At 60.9% G+C, this 22,950-nt stretch overlaps 3 protein-coding genes across 5 annotated transcripts; 1 reads left to right on the top strand and 2 right to left on the bottom strand.

The window, feature by feature from the left end:
* Positions 1-3,077: 3,077 nt before the first annotated feature.
* On the bottom strand, positions 3,078-6,087 carry MRPL28 (mitochondrial ribosomal protein L28). 3 transcript variants are annotated; one of them, XM_036916000.2, is made up of 6 exons: positions 5,967-6,087; positions 5,428-5,725; positions 4,569-4,721; positions 4,167-4,301; positions 3,991-4,077; positions 3,078-3,422 (listed from the first exon to the last, which is right to left on the bottom strand). In XM_036916000.2, exons 1-6 carry the CDS (start codon positions 5,990-5,992, stop codon positions 3,306-3,308), a joined length of 816 nt encoding a protein of 271 aa, XP_036771895.2. In that variant the 5' UTR covers positions 5,993-6,087; the 3' UTR covers positions 3,078-3,305. The 3 variants fall into 3 exon arrangements, with proteins under 3 accessions (XP_036771895.2, XP_036771892.2, XP_036771893.1); XM_036915997.2 differs by having other exon boundaries at positions 5,886-6,016; XM_036915998.2 differs by lacking the exon at positions 5,967-6,087 and adding an exon at positions 5,848-5,866.
* An 898-nt stretch (positions 6,088-6,985) lies between these two features.
* On the bottom strand, positions 6,986-15,943 carry PGAP6 (post-GPI attachment to proteins 6; the record flags this gene model as incomplete). The annotated part of the gene is given in 14 exon segments (XM_057488030.1): positions 6,986-7,588; positions 7,930-8,046; positions 8,692-8,826; positions 8,894-8,991; positions 8,994-9,071; positions 9,629-9,765; positions 10,196-10,319; positions 10,393-10,483; positions 10,833-11,149; positions 11,242-11,510; positions 11,727-11,854; positions 12,056-12,247; positions 12,315-12,490; positions 15,727-15,943. Coding segments are annotated over 14 exon segments (2,376 nt in total), but the record flags the coding sequence as incomplete, so codon positions are not given.
* A 5,067-nt stretch (positions 15,944-21,010) lies between these two features.
* Positions 21,011-22,302, top strand: DECR2 (2,4-dienoyl-CoA reductase 2). The gene is given in 6 exon segments (XM_057488029.1): positions 21,011-21,056; positions 21,094-21,174; positions 21,177-21,226; positions 21,229-21,322; positions 21,532-21,634; positions 22,086-22,302. Coding segments are annotated over 6 exon segments (591 nt in total).
* The last annotated feature ends 648 nt before the right edge of the window (positions 22,303-22,950 follow it).

Below are 22,950 nucleotides of genomic sequence, written 5' to 3'. Positions count from 1 at the left end.
CAGTGCAGCCTCACTAGGACCGACCATCCTGGGGTGGCAGGGCTTTGAGAATTCTAGAGCTACCCCACCCCCATCTGACAGCCCCTGGCCTGTCCACAGGACCCTGGGATCAGCACCACATACACAGCCGAGAGCCCCAGGAGGCCACATCCCACTTCCTGGCCTAGGCCCACCCACATTTGCCCAACAGACTGAGGCAAGGATACCCACAGAGCCCTGAGGAGCGGTGTGAGCCTTGAGCCCCTGGGGACAGGGCTGGGGTGGGCCTAGGGCCTACTGGGGAGTCCACTGCCAAGGCCGGAAGAACCTGGGAGCCAGGCTCAGGGCAGGCCGGGCCCAGAGCTAAGGGCAGATGCTGCCCAGCCACCCCCAGACTTGGCCTCAGAATTCTTCACACTGGCCCGGACCCACCCCAAACTGCCCGGTCACAAGGGCTCCCCTGCCATGCTGGCTGCCACTAGCAGACAGGTGTGGGTGGGGACCAGCCTGGGTCAGCTGGGGTGCTGGGAAGGTCCAGAGGCAGGGGCCCCACCTGGGGCTCAGGTAAGCTTGGGGAGGGCTCCCTTGTGCTGCGGCAGAGGGTGCACCTGGTCCAGCCTCCAGCCAAGGGGCTGGGGAGAGGCTCGCGGGGTGGCAGTGGGTGGTGGTGGAGATGGAGTCCAAGCACAAGCTGAGGGTAAGGCAGTGCACACGGGTGGGCCTCACCATGTTCCCCTGGGACCTTAGCACCCTGACAGGTTGCAAGGCAGGGGTGCAGGGGCCTGGGACTTGATTGCTCTCTTCACCCACCCCTTCCTGCAGTCAGTGCACACCTGGGCAGGACTCAGGTAAGACTCAGGGCAAGGGGTCAGGAACAAGAACAAAGCCCTGGACTGGGCCCCACCTTTCCTGTTGTGTTGTGCCATCTCAAGATGGGATCCTGATGCCCTTCCTGGGACTCAGGGGCATTGGAACAAGACAATGGACACAAGGCCTCGGGACACCACACTTGCCAGGATCCTCTACTGCCCTGGTCCCAAGGGACCCCTCCCGAGTCCTCAGCTACAGCCATTCCCATTGAAGCTAACAGGTTGAGCTGTTGTCATGGAAACACATTCAGCCAATCTCATGGGGACACATGGGGAAGGAGGGGGGTTTGCCCCTGAGGGCCCCTGGAGGTTTGGGAAATGCAGCCCAGCTGGTGCAGGGACAGGGGCATGGCCTTCACCTACTGTGAGCTAGTCAGGGCAGCCCTGGTCTGGGAGGGTTTGAACTTGGTCAGCACACCCTAACCCGCAATCCAGGCTTTTGAAGGTTTGCTGGGCCCACAGCCCTGGAGAGGGTGTGCGTGGAGGGCAGGAACATGTGGCCATCTGGGCTCCTGCAGCACAGACCCTGGCTCTCTGCGCAGTCCTGTGTCCCTGTCCCCACCGCCACACCCCACAAGGTGAATATTATGCTGGATCCAGCTTGCAGAGGCCTGTCCCAGACCTGGGTTTTGGGGTGTCACTCACAGAGCGCTTAACCTTTTCTGAATCGAGGATGTTTGTGAGAATTTGATGAAACTCACACTGCCCCTGCCAGAAAAGCACTCAGGGCAAAGGCCACCTGAGCCCCACTCAAATTACAAGTACGTGAATGATCGGCTGAGGCCATGCTGAGCTCCTGCTCACCGGCAGCCTGGGGCACTGGGGAGCAGAGCCAATGCAGGCTGGGACTCAGTCTCCAACCAGGCCCACCACTGCTGGCATGGAGACGAAGGCCCAGAGCACCCCCACCCCCACCCACCCCTGCTCCAACCCTAAGAATCCAATACATGAACCCCACAGGTCCTGGCAAGAGTCCCCCTTGACCTGTGGCCTTAGTTGGAATGGAAAAGCTCAGCAAGGGGTGCCCAAGAGCCAAGATCAATCACCTGGGGACATCCTGGGTGCACACTGCAGGGAAGACCCAGGGAACAGGCCAAGGCTGCAAAGGTTTCAGTCTGATTTAGCGCATGGCTGACCACAGGAACTGCAGTGCAGCTTCTGGGAAGGCTGGCCTGTCCAGAATGCGGGCCAACTGGCTGGAGCTGAGGCCTCGGTTGGGACACCTGGGCTACATCGTGCAGGACCGCCATACCCCCTGCTCTCTCATTGGCAGCTTTTGGTAAAAATTTTTTTAATTAAAAACTCTTCACAAAGTTGGGACATTGTGTGGGAAAACACTTGTCTTTAGCGCATCAAGACACGTGGGGTCCAGAGGTGCTCCCAAAGGAATTTGGGACTGGTGACAGGGTTTCCCAGCTGTAAACAGACACCTCAGCGTCACTCCCTCCAGGGCAGGCCCCAACCCTCCATAGTCACCTCATGAGCCATGGGGTCTTGGGGCCCTCCCATGGCTGTGCCCCTACAGCTGCATCCCCATGGACAAGCCCAGATGTCCCCACTAACAGCACCCCTCAGGGAAACCTGGTGCCCCTAAGTCAGTTGCCAGGACCAAGTCAGGGGAACCCTCCTGGACACCCCAAAAAGGCCTGATACGGTCTCAAAGCTCAGTACTTCCAGGTAAGGGTCAGGTCAAGGCACCCCCAAATCACAGAGTAAGAGAAGCCTCAGGGTACCTGGCCCAGCCTCTCACTGGGAGCCACATCCCTACCTGGCATCAAGTACGGGTCAGCCAAGGAAGGCACAGCCACACCACAGGCCACGCTGCCCACTCTCTAAGTGACAGAGACAGGGCGGTACTGACCGAAGCTCCCAATTCAAGGCTTTGCCCACAGATGCTGCCACCAGCACAGCCTTCCGGAGCTGGTGGGGGGACATCCCTGTCACCCCCAAAGCCAGGCCACCGCCTCCCCGCCTGCTCTGGAGAACACATGCACGCAGGCAGGGACATGCGACGGGGAGGGGGGAAGCGCCTCTTGCTCTATCGCGGACGCCTTCAGCCATGCTGGGCTCTCTCCCAGAGGCGAGAAAAGCACAACAAAACCCTGGCTCCCAGCTGAGCCGGGACCACCACCCACCGCAGCCACATCCTGGGGCTCTGGGGCAGGGAGTCAGGGGGTCAGGGGCTGCAGGGAGAGCCCCGGTCCTCCAAGCAGGGCAGCACACACACAGTCTGGCTCAGACTTTACTTGCACTGCCCCCACCAAGTACAGTGGCCCTGCCTCGCTGGGCCTTTGCCTGGGTGGGGAGAGAGCTCCCTCAGGCCTCTGGGAGTCATCAGGGCCTCCACAAAGTCCACTCCACCCAGGAGCACACACAGGAAGGGGGTGCTCTCGCCACCACGCCAGGCTCTGTGCCCACAGAGCTGAAGGGGGGCTGAGCCTGGCTGTCAGGAGCAGGTCACTGTGTGGCCACTTCCCGCTGGCTCTTCTGCACCACCGCTGGCTCAGACAGCGCCTGCTGCTGAAGCTGTGTGATCAGCTCCTCCACGTAGACCTTGAACAGAGGAACAGGGTCCTACGGGGACAAGACAGGTCAGTGAAGAGCCCTGAGAAAGGTGGGAATCCAGCTGCTGCTGCCCGAACAGAGGGGTGAGGCCTGAGAGGACTAGGTCCCCCAGGCTTGATCACAGACCAAACTCTTTGCCACCCCCAGGCCCCAGCCCAGAGGGCAGTGCCCTGTCCGTGAGACAGGGGCCACCTTCTCATGGGGACACAGGGACCAGGCGCCTGCCCCTGGAGTTCCTGCTTTGGGGTACTGTGGTGGCAGAAAAACAAGCAGAAGAAACATGGATTGCAGCTGCTGTGTCATAGGTGGGTTCCCGGTCCCAGAAGCTACCACAGACCCCAGACTCTTCTAGGGACCCTGGACAGCCAAATAAACCAATGGTGTAAAAATCCAGCTCTTTTTCACCAAGTCTTTCTGTTCATGAACTTATGAAGCTGGCACAGAGGATCAGGACCCTAATGGGAGAGAACGTGCCACCTGGAGCCCACCGGCGCTGTGGCCCCTCCCTTCCGTCCACAGGGCTTGGCGCTGGGCCCACCCCTGAGAGGGCAGGGCAGGGGGGCTCGCACATGCTCACCTTCTCCTCCAGAAGCCGCTGCTTCTCCACAGCCTCGTCCAGTGTCAGGCCAACCCACTCAGCCTCTGCCTCTGGGATGACAAACTCCTGGACAGGCAGAGACGGGGGGGTGCAGTGAGGCGGGGGTGGCACTGGGGGGCCCACGCGGAGCAGGAAGCACAGGCCAAAGCCCTCACCTTGTACTTGTCATAGATGGCTGCCCTCCTCTCGGGGTCATCCGGGTGCAGCTCTGGGTCCCGTCGGGCAAGCCGCAGCAGCATACCTCGCTTCAGGTCCATCCCAAACTTGGAGCACAGGTCTTCCTTTGGGGTCTGGTAGGAGGCTACACATGGGACCAGGAATTGCCAGTAGGGCCCCACTCCCCTGCCTGTCCCCAGCACTGGGTGGGCCTTAGGCCAGCCTGGCAGGGCAATGGGCCAGGTGGGCAGCCCCAGCCCCCAGGCCAGAACAGAAGACAGCCTAAGCATAGGGGAGGAGACAGCTGCTCTCACTGAGTGACCCTCCACCCCAGACATCAGTGTGCCCACTGAGCCTGCCCACGAGGACCCACTGTGTGCTGTCTGGCATGCCCCACTTGCCTTGAGGATGTAGAAGTCAAACCCATAGGCCTCATCAATGAGATCCAGGGTCCTCATGGTCACAGTCACACTGAAGGTTGCATCCAGGATTTCACTGTGGAGCTCACGCTGAAACAGCTGTGGCTTCCACACCTTCTTCACCCTCTTGGACAGCTGCGGAGAGACAGACTGTGTGCCTACAGGCCCAAGGGCTCGGGGCACCCTCCTGAGGCCTGGGACATGGAGCTGGGTGGACCAGCCCCCACCTGTGGACTTGACTGCCCACCAAGAGGTCAGCTGCTCCTCAGCCAGCCTGGTACCCCCAGATCCTCCCAGTAGCTGGTGTGTGTTCCAGACATACCACACCATCGTCCACAGGTCATCATATCCTACACTAGGGACCTAGGGGCCAAAGGCAAAGGGAGACACCAGCCTCTCCCAGAGACTGGGCAGCCCCCTCCAGGGTTCCCACCAGAGACAGCCCGGCGTCAGGGGCAGTCTCAGGAGGCCTGGCCTGGGTCAGTCTCTCAGCCCTCCTACATGCAGCGGGGAAGTGGCAGTGTCAGCCTTGGGTTATGAGAAGCAGGCAAGGCAAACTGTGGTGCTCAAGGCTGACAGGTGAGCACAGACCTCACCTCTCCTACCTCCCCTCAATACACAGGCCTCCTCCCCATCCTTACACTTGATCTGGGCAACCACCCCAGGGCCTCTGCACTGACTGTTTCCCATATGGACCACCTGTCTCAGAGTGCCCAGCTGGTTTCACAGGGAGCAGTACTTGCCCAAACTATAACTCTACTTATCAGCACGTTCCCCAGACTGTCCTGTCCTGTCAGCTCTGGTGCCCAGCAGGGAGAGCAGCAAACCCCAGATCACCCACCTTGTCATTGTTGGTGTATCTGTGGCCCAGGATCCAGCCCTCGCCGCCCCACAGCCCCAGCTGGGATTCCGGGGGATGGTAAATGGGAATGGGCACGTCCTCCACGCGCTCCCGCTGCCCGTTCTTGGGACTGATCTTGAACTTGGCCCCGTGCGGCCTGTAGTGCACGGGCGTGGGCGTCCGCGCCTCCTCCAGGGAGCGTAGGTAGTGGCTGGGCAGGCGGGAGCACAAGCCCTCGCGCAGCAGGAGCTGCTTCCACAGGTGGACCGGGACCTTGTGCAGGGGCATCGCGGCGCGCCTGGAGAGAGGCAGGGGCGGGGGCCGCCGTCATGCCGCAGCCCAGCCAGACCCGACCCAGTCCTCAACCCCGGTGCGACCAGACCCCGCTCCCCGGCTTGGCCCTGGCCGGAAGCCAGGTACTCCGCTCGATTCGGCCGGCGCCGAGCCGCGGAGCCTACCTGCCAAGATCCGTGCGGCGCCGGAACCGGAAACCCCACGCTCTACCCCCGCTGACTGGCTGCGACACCCGTCCGTCTAACCCTCGTCCCGCCCTCTTTTCTTCCATCTTTAGGGACCTTGGAAAACGCCCTACAGACACGGCGGCACCGCCAGGCACCGTCTGCAAGTGCCGCCGCGTCTCCCACGAGCTGCAACCTGGGCGGGGCGGGGCGAGGCGGGGCGGGGCAGGATCCCCCCTCACTCCCACCCACCTCCTCCCGGAGGCGCAGACAACAAGGTAACCCATTTGCCTTGAAATATCAATGTAGAATATTCACCAGTCACAGCGGAATCAGAGCCAGTGGAGGCCACAACTGGACAGGACACAGAAGGGATGCCCCTAGACCAGAAGGTGGGAGGGCTGCAAGCCGACCCTGCTCCCCAGCTTCCCACGGCCTCGCCCAGCACCCATCCCACAGGCAGCGGCCCTGCCTTGGCGACTTAGGGGGGGCGGGGCACTGCTCCTGGGGCAGTTTCATCTCTTTTACCCTGCTTCCTCCACAGAGGAAAGAGAGAGGCTGGGCCAGGTCCGCAGGAGCCTGCTCCCCAAATGAGGGTCGGACCAGTGCAGGGCAGCGGCCATCCCCTCCTCTCCTGGGGGCAGCTGAAGAGTATGCGCCCCATACAAGGGCCCTGGGTCCCAGAGAGGGTGCAGACACAAGGTTGGGGCAAGGGGTGGCCTGTGGTGCCGGCACCCCCAGAGCCAGGACAGCTGGGCAGGCCTCTCCACAGGAAGCTCTTCTTGGGGGCCTGGAGCTCCGAAGGGAGGGGCGGGGCGGGGCGGGACCAGAAGCCAGCCGCTCCTAGTCTCAGGGCATCTGGCCTCTGCATACCCCAGGACCCATTAGGGGCCTGGTGATTGCAGTCACCTCTCCCTACAGCGACAGCATCAGTGTGGGGACATCCGCAAGCCTGAGGCAGGCTGGCATTCAGGGGTACACAGTGGTCAGAGCCAGGGATGCAGGGAGGGCACAGTCCCCAGCCTTAGCAGCGGGGACCTGTGGGAGGTGGGCAAGGCCTCCTCTGTCCCTCTGGGTCAATCACAGCCTTGGCAGGATCTTTCCTCACATCTCCAACCATCCCCTGGTCAGAACACACAGCCTTCCCCACACAGTACCTGTGTTCTCCAGGCAGCCAGGCCCAGGCCCAGGGGCCGCTGCAAACACCAGCTAGGCTACACAGGGGGACCGCAACAGCCAGGCAGTGGGCACAGGGGAGCTGGGGCATGCGGTTCTCTCCTCAGGAGGAGGAAGCAAACAGGTGTGCAGGGCAATTTTATTCAGCTGGAAATTGATCTGCACGGGGTCCCTCTCCTTCAGTCCTGCCCCTGGTTGGAGAGGTCATCCTGAGAGCTGCCACGACCCTGTCACGTCACCGCGTACAGCTCCTCCTGGTGGTTCCTGCAGATCTGATAGTGGCAGGGGAGCTTCTGCTAACAGGCCCAGGGCTTGGTGTACGCATCCCTCGGCGGCAGCAGGAAGGTGGCACTCCCTGCCAGGAGCATGTGCCAGATGCTGTGGGTATAGTAGTAGTTGTCACTGGTTGTCATAGAGGTATAGATGGCAACGGCCACGGCAGCCATGCTGATGCCAGGCAGGAGGCAGAAGGCCCAGCGCTGCCAGGAGGTGGGGTAGCAGTGGCGCCGGTGCCCACAGCGGTATACCTGGAGAAAACCGCCACATGACCATGGGGTGGGGGGGCTGGGCAGGGGTGGCTACAACTCCTAGCCTGCCCAGGCCCGAGCAGGGGACCACAGGTGTGGGCTGCTTGGAGGGGGCTCACTGGCACAAAGACCTGAGGGGTCCTCAGGCATGAGGCATGCTGGGCCCCGAGGGGGCCACCTGTGGCATCAGCAGGTGTGCAGGACTCAGGCCCAGGGTGAGAGGCATGGCCAGAGTGAGGGGCTGGGCTCTGTCCTCCCACAGAGTGGAGAGACCATGCCCCCACCCCAGTCACCAGGGAAGGGATGTGGGCCAGGAGCATGAGGCTGCCCCAGCTCCTTACCCACATGGTGGCCATAACTGCAAAGGCAAACAAACAAGGCCCCATCATGTTCCAGGCGCCCCTGCGGTCCAGCTGCAAGGACATGGCAAACACCAGCGTGCCCAGAAGAAACAGAACCTGGGCAAGACACAGGGACAGCCACAGGGTCGCAGGAGCCCAGGTTCATCAGTGAAGCCCCAAGGTCCAACAGGAGCAGGTGGCCTGGTCATGCAGGTCATCTTGCTGTCCCCACTGCCCCCAGCATTTTCTGCCCCCCCCTCGGAACTGCTGGCACACGTTGTCCTGCTCCGCTGACTGGGAAGAAGGTGCGCCTCCCCCAGCTCCTGCGCGGCTGGGAGCCATAGCGCCCTGATCCATCCACAGGTGACTTTCTGAGGCGAAACTTGGCCCGGCAGGGCACCAGGCATGCACCTTCAGTAGCCAGGCCTGGATTGGCAGAAAAGTCCCCACAGTGCCTTTGGCACCAGGGATTCCAGGAGCGTAACTGACGGCCTCTCAGGGACTTCTGGCCTCGGGTGAGGCCTTCTCACCAAATGGAGTCCCAGGAGAGACAGGCTGGGGCCTTACCTAACCCTGCCCACCACCTTCCTGTCCTGGCCCCTCCAACCTGCCAGCACAGTGCCTTGATATCTGAAAGCAGCTGCTTCCAGTGGGCTTCCGTGAGCAGCAGCACGCCCTCCTTCTGATCTGTCCCACGACATGCTGCACGTGAGGTCCTCTGCTCCCCCAGCGCCCAGTCGCGGGGATTGGGAGCACACTCACGTATTTCAGGGCTGCCTTCAGCCGCGCCATGCAGAGGATGGTGACCCAGATGGATACGCCAGAGCCCAAGAAGTCGCAGCACTGCAGCGTGTCATAGCTGAGCATGCACAGCACCGCCTCCCCAGGCTGGCAGAACTGCAAGGCAGGGAGGTGAGCGTGGCGCAGACCTCCCCGCCCTCCCCACAGCAGAGGAGAGGCCCACCATGGAGAAAAACATGGTGCCGGCATAGACGGAGGCCTCCACCGGGAGGGAGCGGCGCGTGGACACGGTGACAGGAGCCAGGGGCGTGAGGCTGCTGGGGTGAGCAGGGGCGTGGCTGGCCTCCGCTGGCCTCCCATCTGGGCTGTGCTCCTGTCTGTGCAGCTCCACCCACGCCAGCCTGTGGCCAATGTTACACCAAGGGGGCTGAGGCCGGGCCCTCTGAACCTCAGGGCCTGCTCCTCACCCAGTGCCCTGCAGAGAAGCCCTTCTCTCAGGAACAGGTCGGGACAGGTCGGGACAGGTGTGGAACATGTGTGGGTAGATGTAGGCCAGTGTGGGCAGATGCAGACAGGTATAGGGCAGGTGTGGGCAGATGTGGGCAGTTATAAGACAGGTATGGGACATGTGTGGGCAGATGAGAGGAGCTATGGGCAGCCATGGGCATGTATGGACAGGTGAAGTAGGTGAGGGCAGGTATGGGGCACGTGTGGGCAGGTGATGGCAGGTGTGGGCAGCAGGTATAGACAGGTATGGAGAAGGCGTGGGCACACAGGCAGCTGTGGGACAAGTGTGGGTCAAGCGGTGAAGTCATCTCAGTCACCTCTGTGCATGCCTGGAACAGAGAGGAGTGGGGAGGGGACATCTGCCCTTGCTGCAGAAGCGGTTCCCAGCCTTGGCAGAGTCCTTGGAGGCTGGGAAGCCACGGGCAGGAGTATCTGGGGGCCTGGCCTTCACCTGGCTCGCAGCTGCAGCCTGCATACAGGTAGCTGTGTCTGCGCAGCAGGAGGCACCGGCCATAGGGCCCGCAGTCACTCAGGCAGGGCACCAAGTACGAGGTGGTTTCCACCGGGACCAGAGCCTGCTCACACTCCCTGTGAGAAAGGACCCCGGGAAGGCCGCTGCGGTCTGCTGGCCCATCCCCCGCCAGGGCCCCCACCAGGCTCTTGGACACATGAACCCGGAACTGAGGCCCCCGGGCTCTAAGCCCTGGAGGACAGTGGCCATGAGATCTGCCGAGGCCATGATGCCCCTTTCCCCTTGCTCTGCCCCAAGTCCTAGTCTGCCCAGGGCTGTGTCCTAGGCTAGTCCTCCGTCCTGTGTGCTGGCAGGAGGGGTGGCCAGGTGAGGAAGGGGATCTCTCCTGATTCCCAGAGGGCAAGTGACCCTGCAGGAAGATGGGTCACTCCCAGACTCGAAGCGGGTGGCCTTGCCCCTGGTCCTGAAGGCAGTGTTTCAGCCTTCTGCTGCCTGTCCCCCACTGGCAGCCCTAAATGTCCTCCCTCCAGCCCCAGGTGTGCTCACTCAGGACCCGCAGGGCACACGAGCTGCAGGGAGAGGTACCAGCTGTCTGTCTCTGGGTAGGGGATGACGAGGGTGGCCTTGTGAGCTGAGGGGCTCAGAGACAGGGGATAGCCCTGGAAGAAGGCTGCAGGGGTGGGAAGGCCTGGTCAGGGCAGCCAGGGGCTAGTGGGTGGCGGGCCCAGTGCCGCGCGCCATACCTGTGGTGCAGTTGAGCGAGGTGGTGAGGCTGAGGAAGGGGGTGGCGGTGTTCACGCAGACCACTACCAGGGTGTTGTTTGCAAGTGCGGTCTGGCAGGGGCCGTGCAGGGTCAGCCCGAGCCCAGGTCGGCCACCGGGCAGGCAGGACCAACATCGCCCGAAGCTCCCACTCAGTCTGGCATGCAGTGCCCTTCTCTGAGGTTTGCACTGCCCCAGGGCTCCTGGTCTACAGACACACAGCCCCCAGCAGCACCCACAGGCACAACCCTGCGCCCATGCTACCATGGGGAGTAGGCCTCCCCTTCCTCGGACAGAGCCCCTTTCCGGGTCCAAGCTGGCTGGGGACCCTTTGTTTCCTGAAGGCCCCCCTGACCCCACTTCCATGCCAAAGCTGGCGGGAAGGCCTGCGCCCCAGCTGAGCCAGGTCACAGGGAGCTACCTCATTGGCCTGCAGGGAGACGGTGAGGGAGCCCCCACCGTCCACGCCTGTGTCGAGGTACAGCCGCATCACCGAGGGCATGCCCAACTGTACCCGCACAGAGACCCTGTCCAGGGACCAGAACCGCACAGACACCACATCCACGTCTTCCCGCATGACGGGGTACCTCGTTTGGCAGAAGGAGCCACTGCCCAGCCCGTGGCTCCCGCCCGGGTCCTGGAGGCTGAGGCTCAGGGGCAGCAGGCCAGCGGAGGCGTTGCGGCTGTGCCTCAGGCTGCTCTGAAGGTGCCGCGAGGTCATGGTCCTTGGCCTGCAGGCTGACGGGAGCACCAGGGCTCAGCCGGAGGGAGGCGTGGGGGTCAAGGGCAGGGGGCAAGACATCCCGGCCTGCCCTCCCTGCACAACCCACCTGTGAGGGCAGCCACGATGCTGAATGCCACGGACACCTGGGGCTCCCCCAGGCTCTTGGCTGTCACTTGGATCCACCTGCCCCAGGGCAGCGAGGGTAGCAGCAGGTGGCAGGTCCCAGTGGGGACGGGACAGGCCAGCACCTTCTGGAAGTTGCTGGGCAGGGTGGCCGAGCCCACGGTGAGGTGCATGGGGCAGCCCAGGCTCCCGTTGGACACACAGCCCTTTAGCTCCAGACGTGACTCCTGGGTGTACACAGGGATGAAGGTCCTGTGGCCAAGGGGTATGGCCTGGTTTAGGTTCTGCAGTTTCCACCAACCTTCCCATGTGGTTTGCACTCAGGGTGGTGGCCAAAGAGGCCCCACTGCCCAGCACACCCCTGAGGCCCAGGCCCCTGGCTTTCCTACCAGCACAGGGACAACAAACACCAGGCCCACCCACTCCACCAAGCCAGAGGCTGGGCCTCCCCCAAGGGCTCCCACTCACTTGAGGCAGCTGGGGCGGGAGAGGAGGGTCTGCAGAAGGGGCACATCTGGCTCCAGAATGGAGACCTCCACCACCCTCACGACCAGCATGTCCAGCTGGAAGACGTAGGCACAGGTGGGAGCAAAGCCCTAGGGAAAGAATGAGTGGTGGGGGGCAAGAATGCAGACGTGTGGGGGAGCTGGGCAGAGAGCCCGGGGGGGCGGCTGGGGTGGGCAGGACTGGGCAGGGCAGCCTGGAGCGAGGCCTGCTCTGAGGACGGAACTGCCAAGGACAGACATTCCTGCACCGAGGGGTCCTGCCCCTTCTACGTGGGCGGCACTCCTCCTCACCTGCACCTCAACCTTGTGGGATGAAGGGGGCAGGTGGGCAGCCACAAACCAGTCCCCGGGCGCAGGGTGGGAGATGGTCACAGAGGCGTTGCTCTCTAGCATCTTGACGAGGAAGGACGGCTGCACAGAGGTATTGTCAGGGAAGCTGGTGCCCAGGGGGCTGATGACCGGAGGGGCGGCGTAGCGGAATATCTGGAGCAGGGAGAGCAGGGCAGGCATCAGATGTGGGCCTTGGGTCGGCGAGGGTGGGCACCTACACGGTGATCGCCACGTTGGCACACGTGGGGCTGCCTCCCCGTGACACGTGGAATAGGCAGCACAGCAGCATGGTGTCTGGGGGCACGCAGAATTGGAAGAGCCTGGCGCTGCCATACCAGCTGTAGAAAGACAGCTTCTGCGGGGACTGCGGGAACTGCCCAGACACCAGCCTGACATCTGTGGGGAGAAGGTGCTGTCAGCCAGGCGGGCACTGCCCTGGCCCCAGAGAGAGAGCGCAAGGAGCCATGCTGGGTGGGTCTGCAGCCCCTGGGACACTGGCCAGGCCGCTGCCTCCTCCAGCACCTGGCAGTTGTGTCTGGCCTGGCAGGGCCCAGGACTCAAGTTTTCCCTGGGGCATCACATTCCTGCTCAATTTCCGCACACGAAAGACTGCTTCCGTCACGTTTCCAAGTCCCTCTACCCCCACTTCCATCTTGTCACAGGCTCACACCCTGTGCCCGCTCCCTGCCACCTCTGTCCAGATTGCCCACAGCCCACCTCGGGCCTTATCACGGCAGCACCCCAGCATAGGTGACCCCAAATGCCTCAGACCTCGGTGGGAAACAGCCTCTCCTGCACGCTACTCAGGGTCTCCCTCACACTGCAGCCCTGAGGTGCTCAGGGCCCAGAGATGGAGGCTGACGGACACGGGAGGTGATGGGGAGCCCCACCCCTCCTCACCTCTGCCCTGGGTGCCGGGCACCAAGACAGCCCCTCCTCCTCCTCGGAGGCTCCCAGCTGTGGGCTGTGGTCCATGCTCTTGGCCCCCCTGAGAGGCCAGGGGTCTCAGATCTAGAGGCTGACCACCTGCTCAGGCCCACGACAGCTTGGGGCACAGCTGGACTGGAGCCAAGCCCTCTCGCCCAGAGAGGTGGCTGGCAGAGATCCCAGGGGGAAGGACCTCAGGCTGGAGGGCAGGCCACCCGTGCTCTGGTGGGCACGTGCAGGGGCCCAGGGTGGACAAACTGCCCATGGCCCCAGCGTGGGGCTCCTGCGTGAACAGGTCCTTCAGTGCCTCTCCGGCCCCCCAGCCCTACACCTCCCAAAGCTGGCACTCTGCTCACCCCCCATCACAGCAGCCTTTCCAACCAGCTCTGGGGTCTCCAGAGAGGCCTGAGGCCCCATCCTGGATTTGACCCCTCCTGGGAGTGTCCACCAACCAGGGCACAACCTCCCCTGGCGCACGTGCCCAAGCCCTGCCACACGGGTGGGTGAGGGTGCCCACTGAACAGGTACACTGAGCGCTCTCCATGCCCCCCCCCCCACACCGGGTGGCTGACTAGGCCCAGGGCCTGGCTGTGAGGTGCTTGGGCTGCACGGAGGGAGCCCAGCCCCTGCGCCATCTCAGCCTCGTGCCCGTGACTGTGGATACCCATTGCCCTCTCTGGGTCCCAGCTTCCTGATGAGTTATCCAAGCTGGTGACCCTCCCTCCAAGGTTAATGGATGTTAAAGTGCTTCCAGAAGAAATGCACGGGGATGCAGCAGGCTATGGCCTCATTTTCCTCCAAGCTGGGTGCCTCTCTGCCCACAGGAAGACTGGAAGCTCATAGCATGCCATCGCTAAGACTGGTGCCCCTCCACGTGAGCAGGTAAGGGAGCCAGGAGAATAGCTGGCTCTCCTGCCAACCTCCTGAACCTCCCATGGACGCACGCTGAGAAAAGTAACCCACTCGCAAAGCCAGTCTGAGCTCCACTGGAGCCACGCATGGGGGTGCTGGGCAGCATTCCAGGGGTCCGCTGGCTACCAGGTCCGACCCACCAGGTGTGGCCTCAGTGCCGAACTAAGGATGCTGTAGCCCCTGGGATAGCATGATGACAGGGACCAAAAAACCTGAAAATGCTTGTTGCTGAGGCAGGGCCGCCTCCCCCATTCCCTCCTCAGAAGCCTCCCCCATTTCCCTCCTTAGGGAAACAGCCAGCCACCTGTCACCCAGCCCCCTGACCTGAGAGGGGCAAGGCCTTCTGACGTCCATGGCCCTGAAATACCAGCCTGTGGACACCTGGAACCCAGCTGTGAAATTCCAGCAGGTGCACCAGAGAGAAAACACCTGCTCAAGGGCGCCCTAAGACCAACTGGTCCCCCGCTCCCAAGGCTAACACAGCCCCTCCAGCATCCCCCACTGCGGGCTGCAGTCTCACCTCCCTGCCCACAGGGTAACCCTGGTGAACACACCAGGCCGTTAACACACTAGTCTGGGCCGGATGTGGCAGCCACGCCTCTGGTATCAGGAAGGACCAGCTGCGGGCACCCCAGCCTGGCCCCACAAGCCACTCTAAGGACACAGGTGAGAAGAGAGAGGAAAGTCCTGGAGCCCATCCTGGGAACCTGAGGAAGGGCATTCGGTCCTGCCCCCTGCAAACTAAGGCAGGCACCTGCCCCTCAACAAGCCTGGGAGGTGAGAGGTCGCCCAGGTTTTCCAGCTCCGTAGCCTCCCCCCAGAGACCCCTCACTCAGCCCTGCCCCCAGGGTGGTGAGAAAGAAGATGAGGGTGGTGGTATCCAAGGGAGCAATTTAATCAGGAGCTGGTCTCTGGGGAAGCTGCCTTTTATTTCAGGCGGCACCAAGCCCCGAAATCAGAGGCATGGCCCTCAAAGAAACAGGAGCTCGAGGGGAGCACGATCTTAGAGAAGGGGTGGGGGCTGGGAGCCCCAAGTGGAGGCAGCAGCCGTAGACTCTACTGGAGGGGCTCCTGCCCAGGGGCGCACCAGCCTCATGGCCCTCCCACAGGAGTCAGGGGCAGTCGCCCAACACCCCCAGTCAGGCTGAGGGGCAGCACCTCCGGTCTAGCCCCCTCCACGGGCCTCAGTCCTGGGTGGGGCCTCTCAGCGAGCAGAAATGCAAGGGCACGCAGAGAGTGCCCAACGCCATTTACTCGGAACCGGGTGGCCCAAGGGCCCCTCAGGGCCGCCTGGAGCCCAGGGCCCCGGGGCGAAGCCAGCTGCTGGAAGTGACTGCGCTGGGGCGGGGGCCGCCACTGGGGGCGGGGAGAGGGCGCCCCCCGGAGCCCCCGCTCCGGCCGCTTGCTCCCCACTCTGCCCCTCTCCCAGAACAGCTGGGGGCCCTGGAATGCCACCGCCTAATCCTTCATCCCGGCTGGCCTGGCATCCGGAGCCCCACTTGAGTCCCCAAGGACCCCCGTGGGCCTCTCCACCTCCAAGGAAGGGCGCGTGATGGCCGTGACCGACCTGAACGCGCTGAGAGAAGTAGACAAGGGAGGGCACGTGCCAAGGGTCCCGACGGCGGAACCCGGCCCTGGGCGCAGCGGAGGGGGCGCCGGCGTCCGCTCCTCCCCGGCCGCCTCGACGCAAGCTCTCACGAGGGCCGCCTTGCCTCCCCGGCCCGGCGCCGGTGAGCGCGCAGGTGCCCCCGGGCGAGTCACGGTCCCCGGGAGGGCGCCCGGCCCGCGCCCACCGCTCTCGCCGCTGTCGCCTGCGGCGGGCGGGGGCCAAGCGAGCAGCAGCGGCGTCCCCGGCCCGGGTCCCGGCGCGGCCCTTGGCTCCGCGCTCGGCTTGGCGCTGCCCGCCGCGAGGCGCCGCCCCGCTGGAGCCGGGCCGGAGGGACCACGCGCCCCGGCGGGGTCGGAGGCGGACGCGGACGCGGGCGGGGCTGCCGGGGGGCCCGGGGAGGAGATAGGCCGGGCGGAGGCCGCGGACGGACCTGCGGCCGCGCGGTAGGGGGCGGTCGGCAGGACGCGGGGGCCGGGGGACCGAGGCAGGCCGGCGGGGCGGGGGTGGGCAGGCGCCGGAGGTCCGAGGGGGCGGAACGCGCGCAGAGCTTCCCACCGGCGTCCCGGAGGCGCCGCGTGTGCGCGGGACGCGAGGGTCTGCGGGGTCTCTGGACGGTGGGTCCGGAGTGCGTGACGGGGCGCTGTCCGCGCCCGGCGGGTTCTGGCGGAGCCTTGCCCGCGCCGCCCCCAGTGCTCGAGCCTCCGGCCCGGCCTCCGGTCCTTCATTCAACCAGAAAACCGGGACGAGTGTGTGCAGAGAGCACACTCAGGGGAAGATGGAAAGGCCCCTCCTGTACAAGGGGAAATCCGGCGCGCTCACCCTTTACACCGGGACGGACGGCAAACAGATAGATCGCAAGCCTTACGCGTAAGGATTTAAGTGTGAAATGCAAACGGTCAAGGGACTACACGTAAACGTGGGGGAACTTTTTCAAAGTCTTGGGAAAGAGAAGGCGATTCTAAATATGATCCAAAACCCGGAAGGCTTTCGAGGTGTCGGGGGAGAGACGCTGTGTGTTTTCCTCGGTTCTTGTCGCCGCCGCGACGGAATTGAAGGGCAGAGACACAGCAGTGAAGCAGAATAAAAGTTTTACTTAAAGTTACTTAGAAAGAACCGCAGGCGACCTCCGAGAGAGAGAGGAGCGCCCTGAAAGGTTGAGGGTTCCCCCTTTTAATGAAGGATTTTTCAGGAATGGGACAGAGGGCTAGGCTGTGTGCTTGTTAAGTGGTCCCACGGATCCTCGACGAGACATTAACCTTCTTATCAGTCCTCTAGGTAATTCTGCAAAATTAGTTTATCGATCAAGAATGTGTCTGCCCTTCCTCCAATGTGGGCAGAGTTACCTGTTTGCTAACGAGTATGTCAAGAATCTTTCTTCCTAAACCTCCTGGGTTTTTTCCTAAATGCAATTTTGGCTTTAAGGTGGGATCTTCGTCTTTATCATGCTGTTTATCGGTGGGCCTTTTAGCAGGCTTGAGTAAATCTTACAATGAGCTAATTGACACAATGAAGACACGGGCTGTGCTCAGATACTTCTCTGTATCTGGGGAATATCCAAACATTCAAGGCCAAGTTGCTCCTTGACACTTCGAGCTTTAACTGATTAACTCATTAACTCTGAGTCTTTCTGGATTTCTAGTTTTAACTGGTTAACTGAGTCCTTTCTAGGGGGCTTTGCTGACCTTGTTCTCTTTCCACCCTGCTCATATCCATTTTCCTGCCTAACAGAGGCAAGACAGAAATTCAGTTACGTGGAAGTCAAAGCTTTCTGCAGAGCAAAACTTCCTAAGCAAAGTCAAAACACAAGCCATAAGCCGGGGAGGACATGCTTGCAACTTGTATAACCAAGGTCCAATCTTAATAAGACCTGTAAGTCCCGGGAGAGGAAATCCCGGTGCAAAATACCTCTAAAAACCGAAATCGGTCAAAGGGAGAAATGAAGTTTAAAATCCGTGTATTGCTCACAAACTGCAGTCTGGGGCCGTTTCTGTTTCCTGCTCCAGAAGACTCCAAAAACCACTCCTCCCCTCACTTCTCGGGTACAGATAAGCCCTCCTTGCCCAGGTAATTACCCACTGATATGGAGATGAACTTCTCTCCACCCCGGAGGAATGATGCAAATGTACTAAAGCCATACTTCTTTCCACCTCTGAACGCCTATTGATATGCACATGTTCTAAAGCCAGGCGAGATATTCTGCAAATGTTACAGTTTTACCCACAGACCTATAATAAAGAGCTCCTACAAATCAATAAGAAAATATCCACTCTCCAAATAGACCCGAGGAGATTCCAGGAAAGGATATGCAAACGAACAGGAACTGGCTCTACTCTTCCTCAGACAAAGGCAGATTGAAAAGCACCCAGGGGCCTTTTTGGTTTTCACCTGACAGATGCTGCAAAAATCAAGTTTGATCACACAGGTGAGACTGTGGGCCAACAGACATTCCTATGTTTAGTGGGCAGTGGATGAACGTAGCCTCCCACAAACCTCTGGACTCAGGTACAGAAATGGCAAGAGCACATAGCTGTGCATTCTCCCTGCAGAGATGCCCGCCTAAGTGTACAGTCGTACCGAGTACAGCACACACCCATGTACTGGTCATGGGGCCCTCTAACCACGGACACCCACACTGAGATTCGAACTCTGATGCAGTGCAGCTGTAACAGGAAGCTCAGTGTAGTGCTTGCGAATGATCTGCCAGGTGTAGCTTTGACTGAGGAAAGGAGAGGGCAGGACAGTTGTGTTCAAAAAGCTACCACTTTTGTAGAGAATCAAAGGCAGATTGATTTGCACCCATCTAATGCCTATCCAGCATTAGGCTATGCTGACGGGCCCTGGGGGTGGGAACCAACTGGCTGAGGGTGGCACGGAGGGGTCTCTACCTGTTAGCACCTTCAGAGCTTTGTGCTCCTGGGGCAAGGGGGTGAGGGTTTAGGGTTCGGCTGGGAGGAGAAGCTGACCCAGTGTGTGCAAGGCCACTGAAGGTGGAAGGTGGAGGCCTACAGAGAAAGGAAGCCCAAGGTGTGAAACCCTGAGGGACACCCTCTGCGCCTTTGGACTCTAGGCTGGGCCCTCACCCTGGCAGCAGGGCTGGGCCGTGGTTCTAGGGACCGAGGTCAGTTCTGTACTTGAGTGCCCTGTGCTGACTTAGAGCCATGCTGAGGACTGTACCATCCAACACCCACCTCCTGCCCCAGTGTGAGGTTCCTGTGCCCCAAGCTGACCACTAGGTAGGAGGGGGCCGTGGGTCCTGTCCCGGCTCTGCCCTCCCACGGATCCACCTTGCTTGTCTGTGGGTTAGTGAACTTCATAGATGGACAGAGAGCCCTCGACTGGAGTCTGGGAACCTCTGCTAAATAACAGAGCAGTAGCAATGCAAAGAAACCCAGGACCTACCTTGGCATTCTCACTTTGAAGGTGGAAACCTGAGGCCCAGCAACAGGAGAGCCTTGTGTAGAGGCGCCTGCATATGCACCATTGTGTATTCCCCTTATTCCCCCCCACCATACAGAAAAACAACGTCCAACCAAATCAGATGCTCAACTGTCAAGAATAAAATGGTAAAGATAATAAAAGGAAACTTAGAACATGTTCCTTAGGAAAAGGATGGGAAAGAATTTCTTAGCAAGATGGGCAGGAAATTGGGGAACCTTGAGGGAGAATTTTGAGCACATTTAAAAAACACTGTTATGTAAGTTTAAGAGGCAGGTTGGAAGTTATAAGTCAAAAGATAAATGGGAGAAAACATGTGCTGTGCATAAGTTAAAGGACTAATATATCTAAGAGAGAAAGGAAATGTACACACTCAAAACAAGACAACCCAAAGGAAAACAGACACAGGCTACACACAGGCCCTTTGCAGGAGAGATGAGAAGAGATGCGGTGTGATGCAGCTCTCAGGACGTGGGCAGCGGGCCCTTGTCCTTCCTGTGGGGACGCGGACTGCCTCGGCCTTTTGAGGTTTCTGTGGCAACATTAAAGTGCAATAGAAAACAAAGACAAAAGCTCAGATACACAAGGTTGTAGAAATGTTTGTAGTCGCAGATGCCTGGGAGCTCTGTGGGGGGCTGGGTGGGTACATTATTATGCAGATACACTATGAAGTTTATAGGACTTTTAGACAGGTGTGTGGGTCTTCTGGAAGAACATCGATAAAGGGGGAAGTCCAGTTGTTTTATAACATGAATACATTCCACTCCAACCCAGAACACCTTCAGGTCCTGTCACTTGCTGTGCGTGTGGGGCCCAGTGGACTGCTGCCCCCCACCCAGAGAAGAGGGACCAACAGATGGGGAGAAACATTTCTCCCAGATTGTCTGCGTCTGGCCACAGGGAGCATCATTGCTTTGGACAAAAATTTGAAAGGTGAGCAAAAACAAACAAAACCCACTGTAATGGAATTTCATCCAAGTCACCAGAGGTTGAACTGCAGCACTTGGATTTTAGAGGCACCTTCAAAGCCTCAGGACCCAGCAGGGGAGAAAGAAGAAAGGCCTGGGCAGCTCCCTCTCCCCCAACAGCCCCTGCCCTCCCGCTGCCCCTGGGCTCGCTCAGCGTCCTGTCTTCCTTACTCCCTCCCTGGTCACCGCAGGGCAATGGCTCCACCACCCTAGGGACAGCTGGCAAATGGCTCCACCGCTTACCTTCCAGCTAATGGCTGCGCTCAGCCCTGCACGTACTGCAGGGGCGACGGAGGCCCCAGACACCCTGGCGCTCCCTCCTGTCCAGCCTGTCCTCCGTGACCCACAGTGAAGAGTGTCTTGAAATTCCCCCTTTAAAAGAAAAGAAATAGACTGTATGAGTTTAGTACAGTTTTAGATTTACGGAGTAATCAAGCAGATAGTACACAGAATTCTGCAAATCGCCCCTCCCAGGGTTCCTTATTGTTAACATCTTGTGGTTTTTATATTGATGAACCGATATTGACACATATTGTTAACCACAGTCCTTAATTTAAGGTTCACGTTTTGCTGAGATTCCTTCTTAAAACGTCCAGTATATTCGTTTCCTGTGGCTGCCAAAGGACTGCAAGCTGTGGGGCTTAAAACAAGAAGTTGTTTCCCCAGTTCTGGAGGCCAGAAGCCTGAAACCAAGTGCTGGCAGGGCTGCAGTCCTGTGAAGCACCCAGTGGGGATTCTGTCCTGGCCCCTCTCAGCCTCTGGTGCCGCTGGCGTCCTGGGCGCCCCTGGACTTGGCGTCGCCTCGCTCCAGCCTCTGCCTCCTCCTCCACGCAGCCATCTCCCTGTGTGTCTGTATCCTCTCTTCTTGTTTGAGGACACCTGTCCTTGGCGTTAGGCCCACCTGAATAGAGTATGCTCTCATCTTAACTTGATTACATCTGCAAAGATTGCATTTCCCACTAAGGTCAAATGTGCAGGTCCCAGGGGTAAAGACTTCAATGTAGCTTTTTGAGGGACACAACCCAATACATCCTCCCTGCCCCTGTCATTCAAGATTTTGTCCGAATGTCCAGGTCTCTCTCCCTGTCCAGCCTGGACTCTAACTACCTAGGCCTCCGGCACCATCTGCTGTCTCCTTCCACCTACAGGTGTGGCTGGAAACTTCCTGTGCCCCACTAGCGTGTTGTCCTTCAATGCCTTCAAGACTGTGATGGACATCGACGCCTTGGGACTCGGGTGCTTTACGAGAGGTTCTTCCGGGTGCGTGTCCTCTGGGCCGGGCGGACCACGGACGGGTGATCGTGAGCATCACCGCGACCCTGGGTACCCGGGGGCAGGTGCTCCAAGCGCACGCAGGCTCTGCCAAGGCGGCTGTGGGTACGGGCACCCCCCTGGTCTGCTGCCTGGGTTCCTGTCAAGTCCCCTCCTGTCTGTCCCAGGAGGCCTGCAGTGCCCGTGTGACGCTCAGTCCAGCGATGGGCAGTGGAGAGGCCCGGCCCCAGCCCTGAGCCCCCACTTTCACCCAGGCACCCCCAGGAGGCAGAGCAGCCCTGCTTCTTCCTCATGCCTCCCTTCCTTCCGTGCAGATGCGATGACGAGGCACTTGGCTGTGAAGTGGGGTCCCCAGAACATCCGTGTCAACAGCCTTGCTCCAGGCCCCATCAGTGGCACAGAGGGGTTCCGGCGGCTAGGTAAGGCTTTCGGGGAGCCCAGGCCCCCCACAGGTGCTCCCCGGGGCCCAAGCCTGGGATAAGTGCCGAGTCGTCATGGCTCCCTGGGGCTGGCAGAGTGTCCCCAAGCCAAGTCAGGGCCAATCCTGGTCAGTGCACATCCGTGAGGGACTATGGGCAGCTGGACTTATGCAGCTGCTCCCTGGAGGTAGAGGCCACAGGGCCACGGCCCTTGATGTGAGCCAGGCACATGATGAGGCACCCACTGAAGCTTCTAGAACCTTGGCAGGCCGTACGTCAGAAAGTCCTGTGCTGCCTCTGTGGTGGTGCTGCCCTGTAGCTGGCCCGCACCTGCTCCCCCAGGATGCTGCTCACGCCCCCAACATTCCCGGATGTAGCTGGGAGGGAGCTGGGCAGGGGAGGGTGGGGGCCATGGGGTTCACGGGGGCTGAGCGTCCTGCTGCCCTCCCGGGCGGCTCCCGGGCCAGCATGAGCGTGGAGGTCCTGGGCAGCGACCTGCGGAGGCTAGGGGACAAGACGGAGGTCGCCCACAGCGCCCCCTACCCGGGCAGCCCTTTGGCATCCGACCAGAGGGGCGCCATGCTGGTGGTTGCCGGCGGGGCTGGGCTGACGTTCCCCAATGACGTCAAGTTGCTGGAGGGTTTTGCACCCTCTGCTAAGCTCTAGGTGATGCGCCACTCCCGCCTTCCGGGGTCACCTGTGTCCTTGGCCCCCTTCCCGAAAGTGCACCCGCTGGGCGAGGGTGACTGTGCTAGGCTCTGATGTGGTTCCCCTTTGTCCTTTGGGTGCATTTTAGATGTGTTCTCAGGCACTTTTGTGTTTCCACCTCCCCGTGGCCCAGGCCATATGTAGGGCAAGGCTGGGGAGGGTGGTGCTGGGAGGGGGCCAGCTTGATGGAGCTGCATCCCAGACCAGGGCCTCCTTGCACACACGACCGGTGCTGGAGCCCCCTCCTCTATGGGGCTTTCCTGGGCCCTCTCTGGAGGCAAGGTGTGCTGGGCCCGTGGGGGTGGAGGGAGGGTGCCATTGCCCCTTGCCCCCCGTCCTCCCCACTGGCCCATGTGGCCGGCCCCTGAGGCTGCTCATCGGGCTCTCTGAGCAGCAGCTTGCCCTGGGAGGGCTGAGGGGTGCTTGTGCTTCCAGGGTCCCCATCGCAGGGCTGTGGCAGGAATGTTCTAGGACTTCGGTGGGCTACTGCCCCATCCAGGGGGTAGATGTGGTGGCGTGCCCCTGCCCCACCCAGAGCTCACACCCTGAAGCCATGGTTGGGGCAGGCTCCACAATGACCCAGTCCTCCCTGGAGGTGGGATTGTT

Source organism: Manis pentadactyla, chromosome 10 (genome assembly GCF_030020395.1).
Source record: "Manis pentadactyla isolate mManPen7 chromosome 10, mManPen7.hap1, whole genome shotgun sequence".
NCBI lineage: Eukaryota > Metazoa > Chordata > Mammalia > Pholidota > Manidae > Manis > Manis pentadactyla.
The sequence above is the reverse complement of the archived record's forward strand: the minus strand, read 5'-3'. Positions and strand labels throughout refer to the sequence as shown.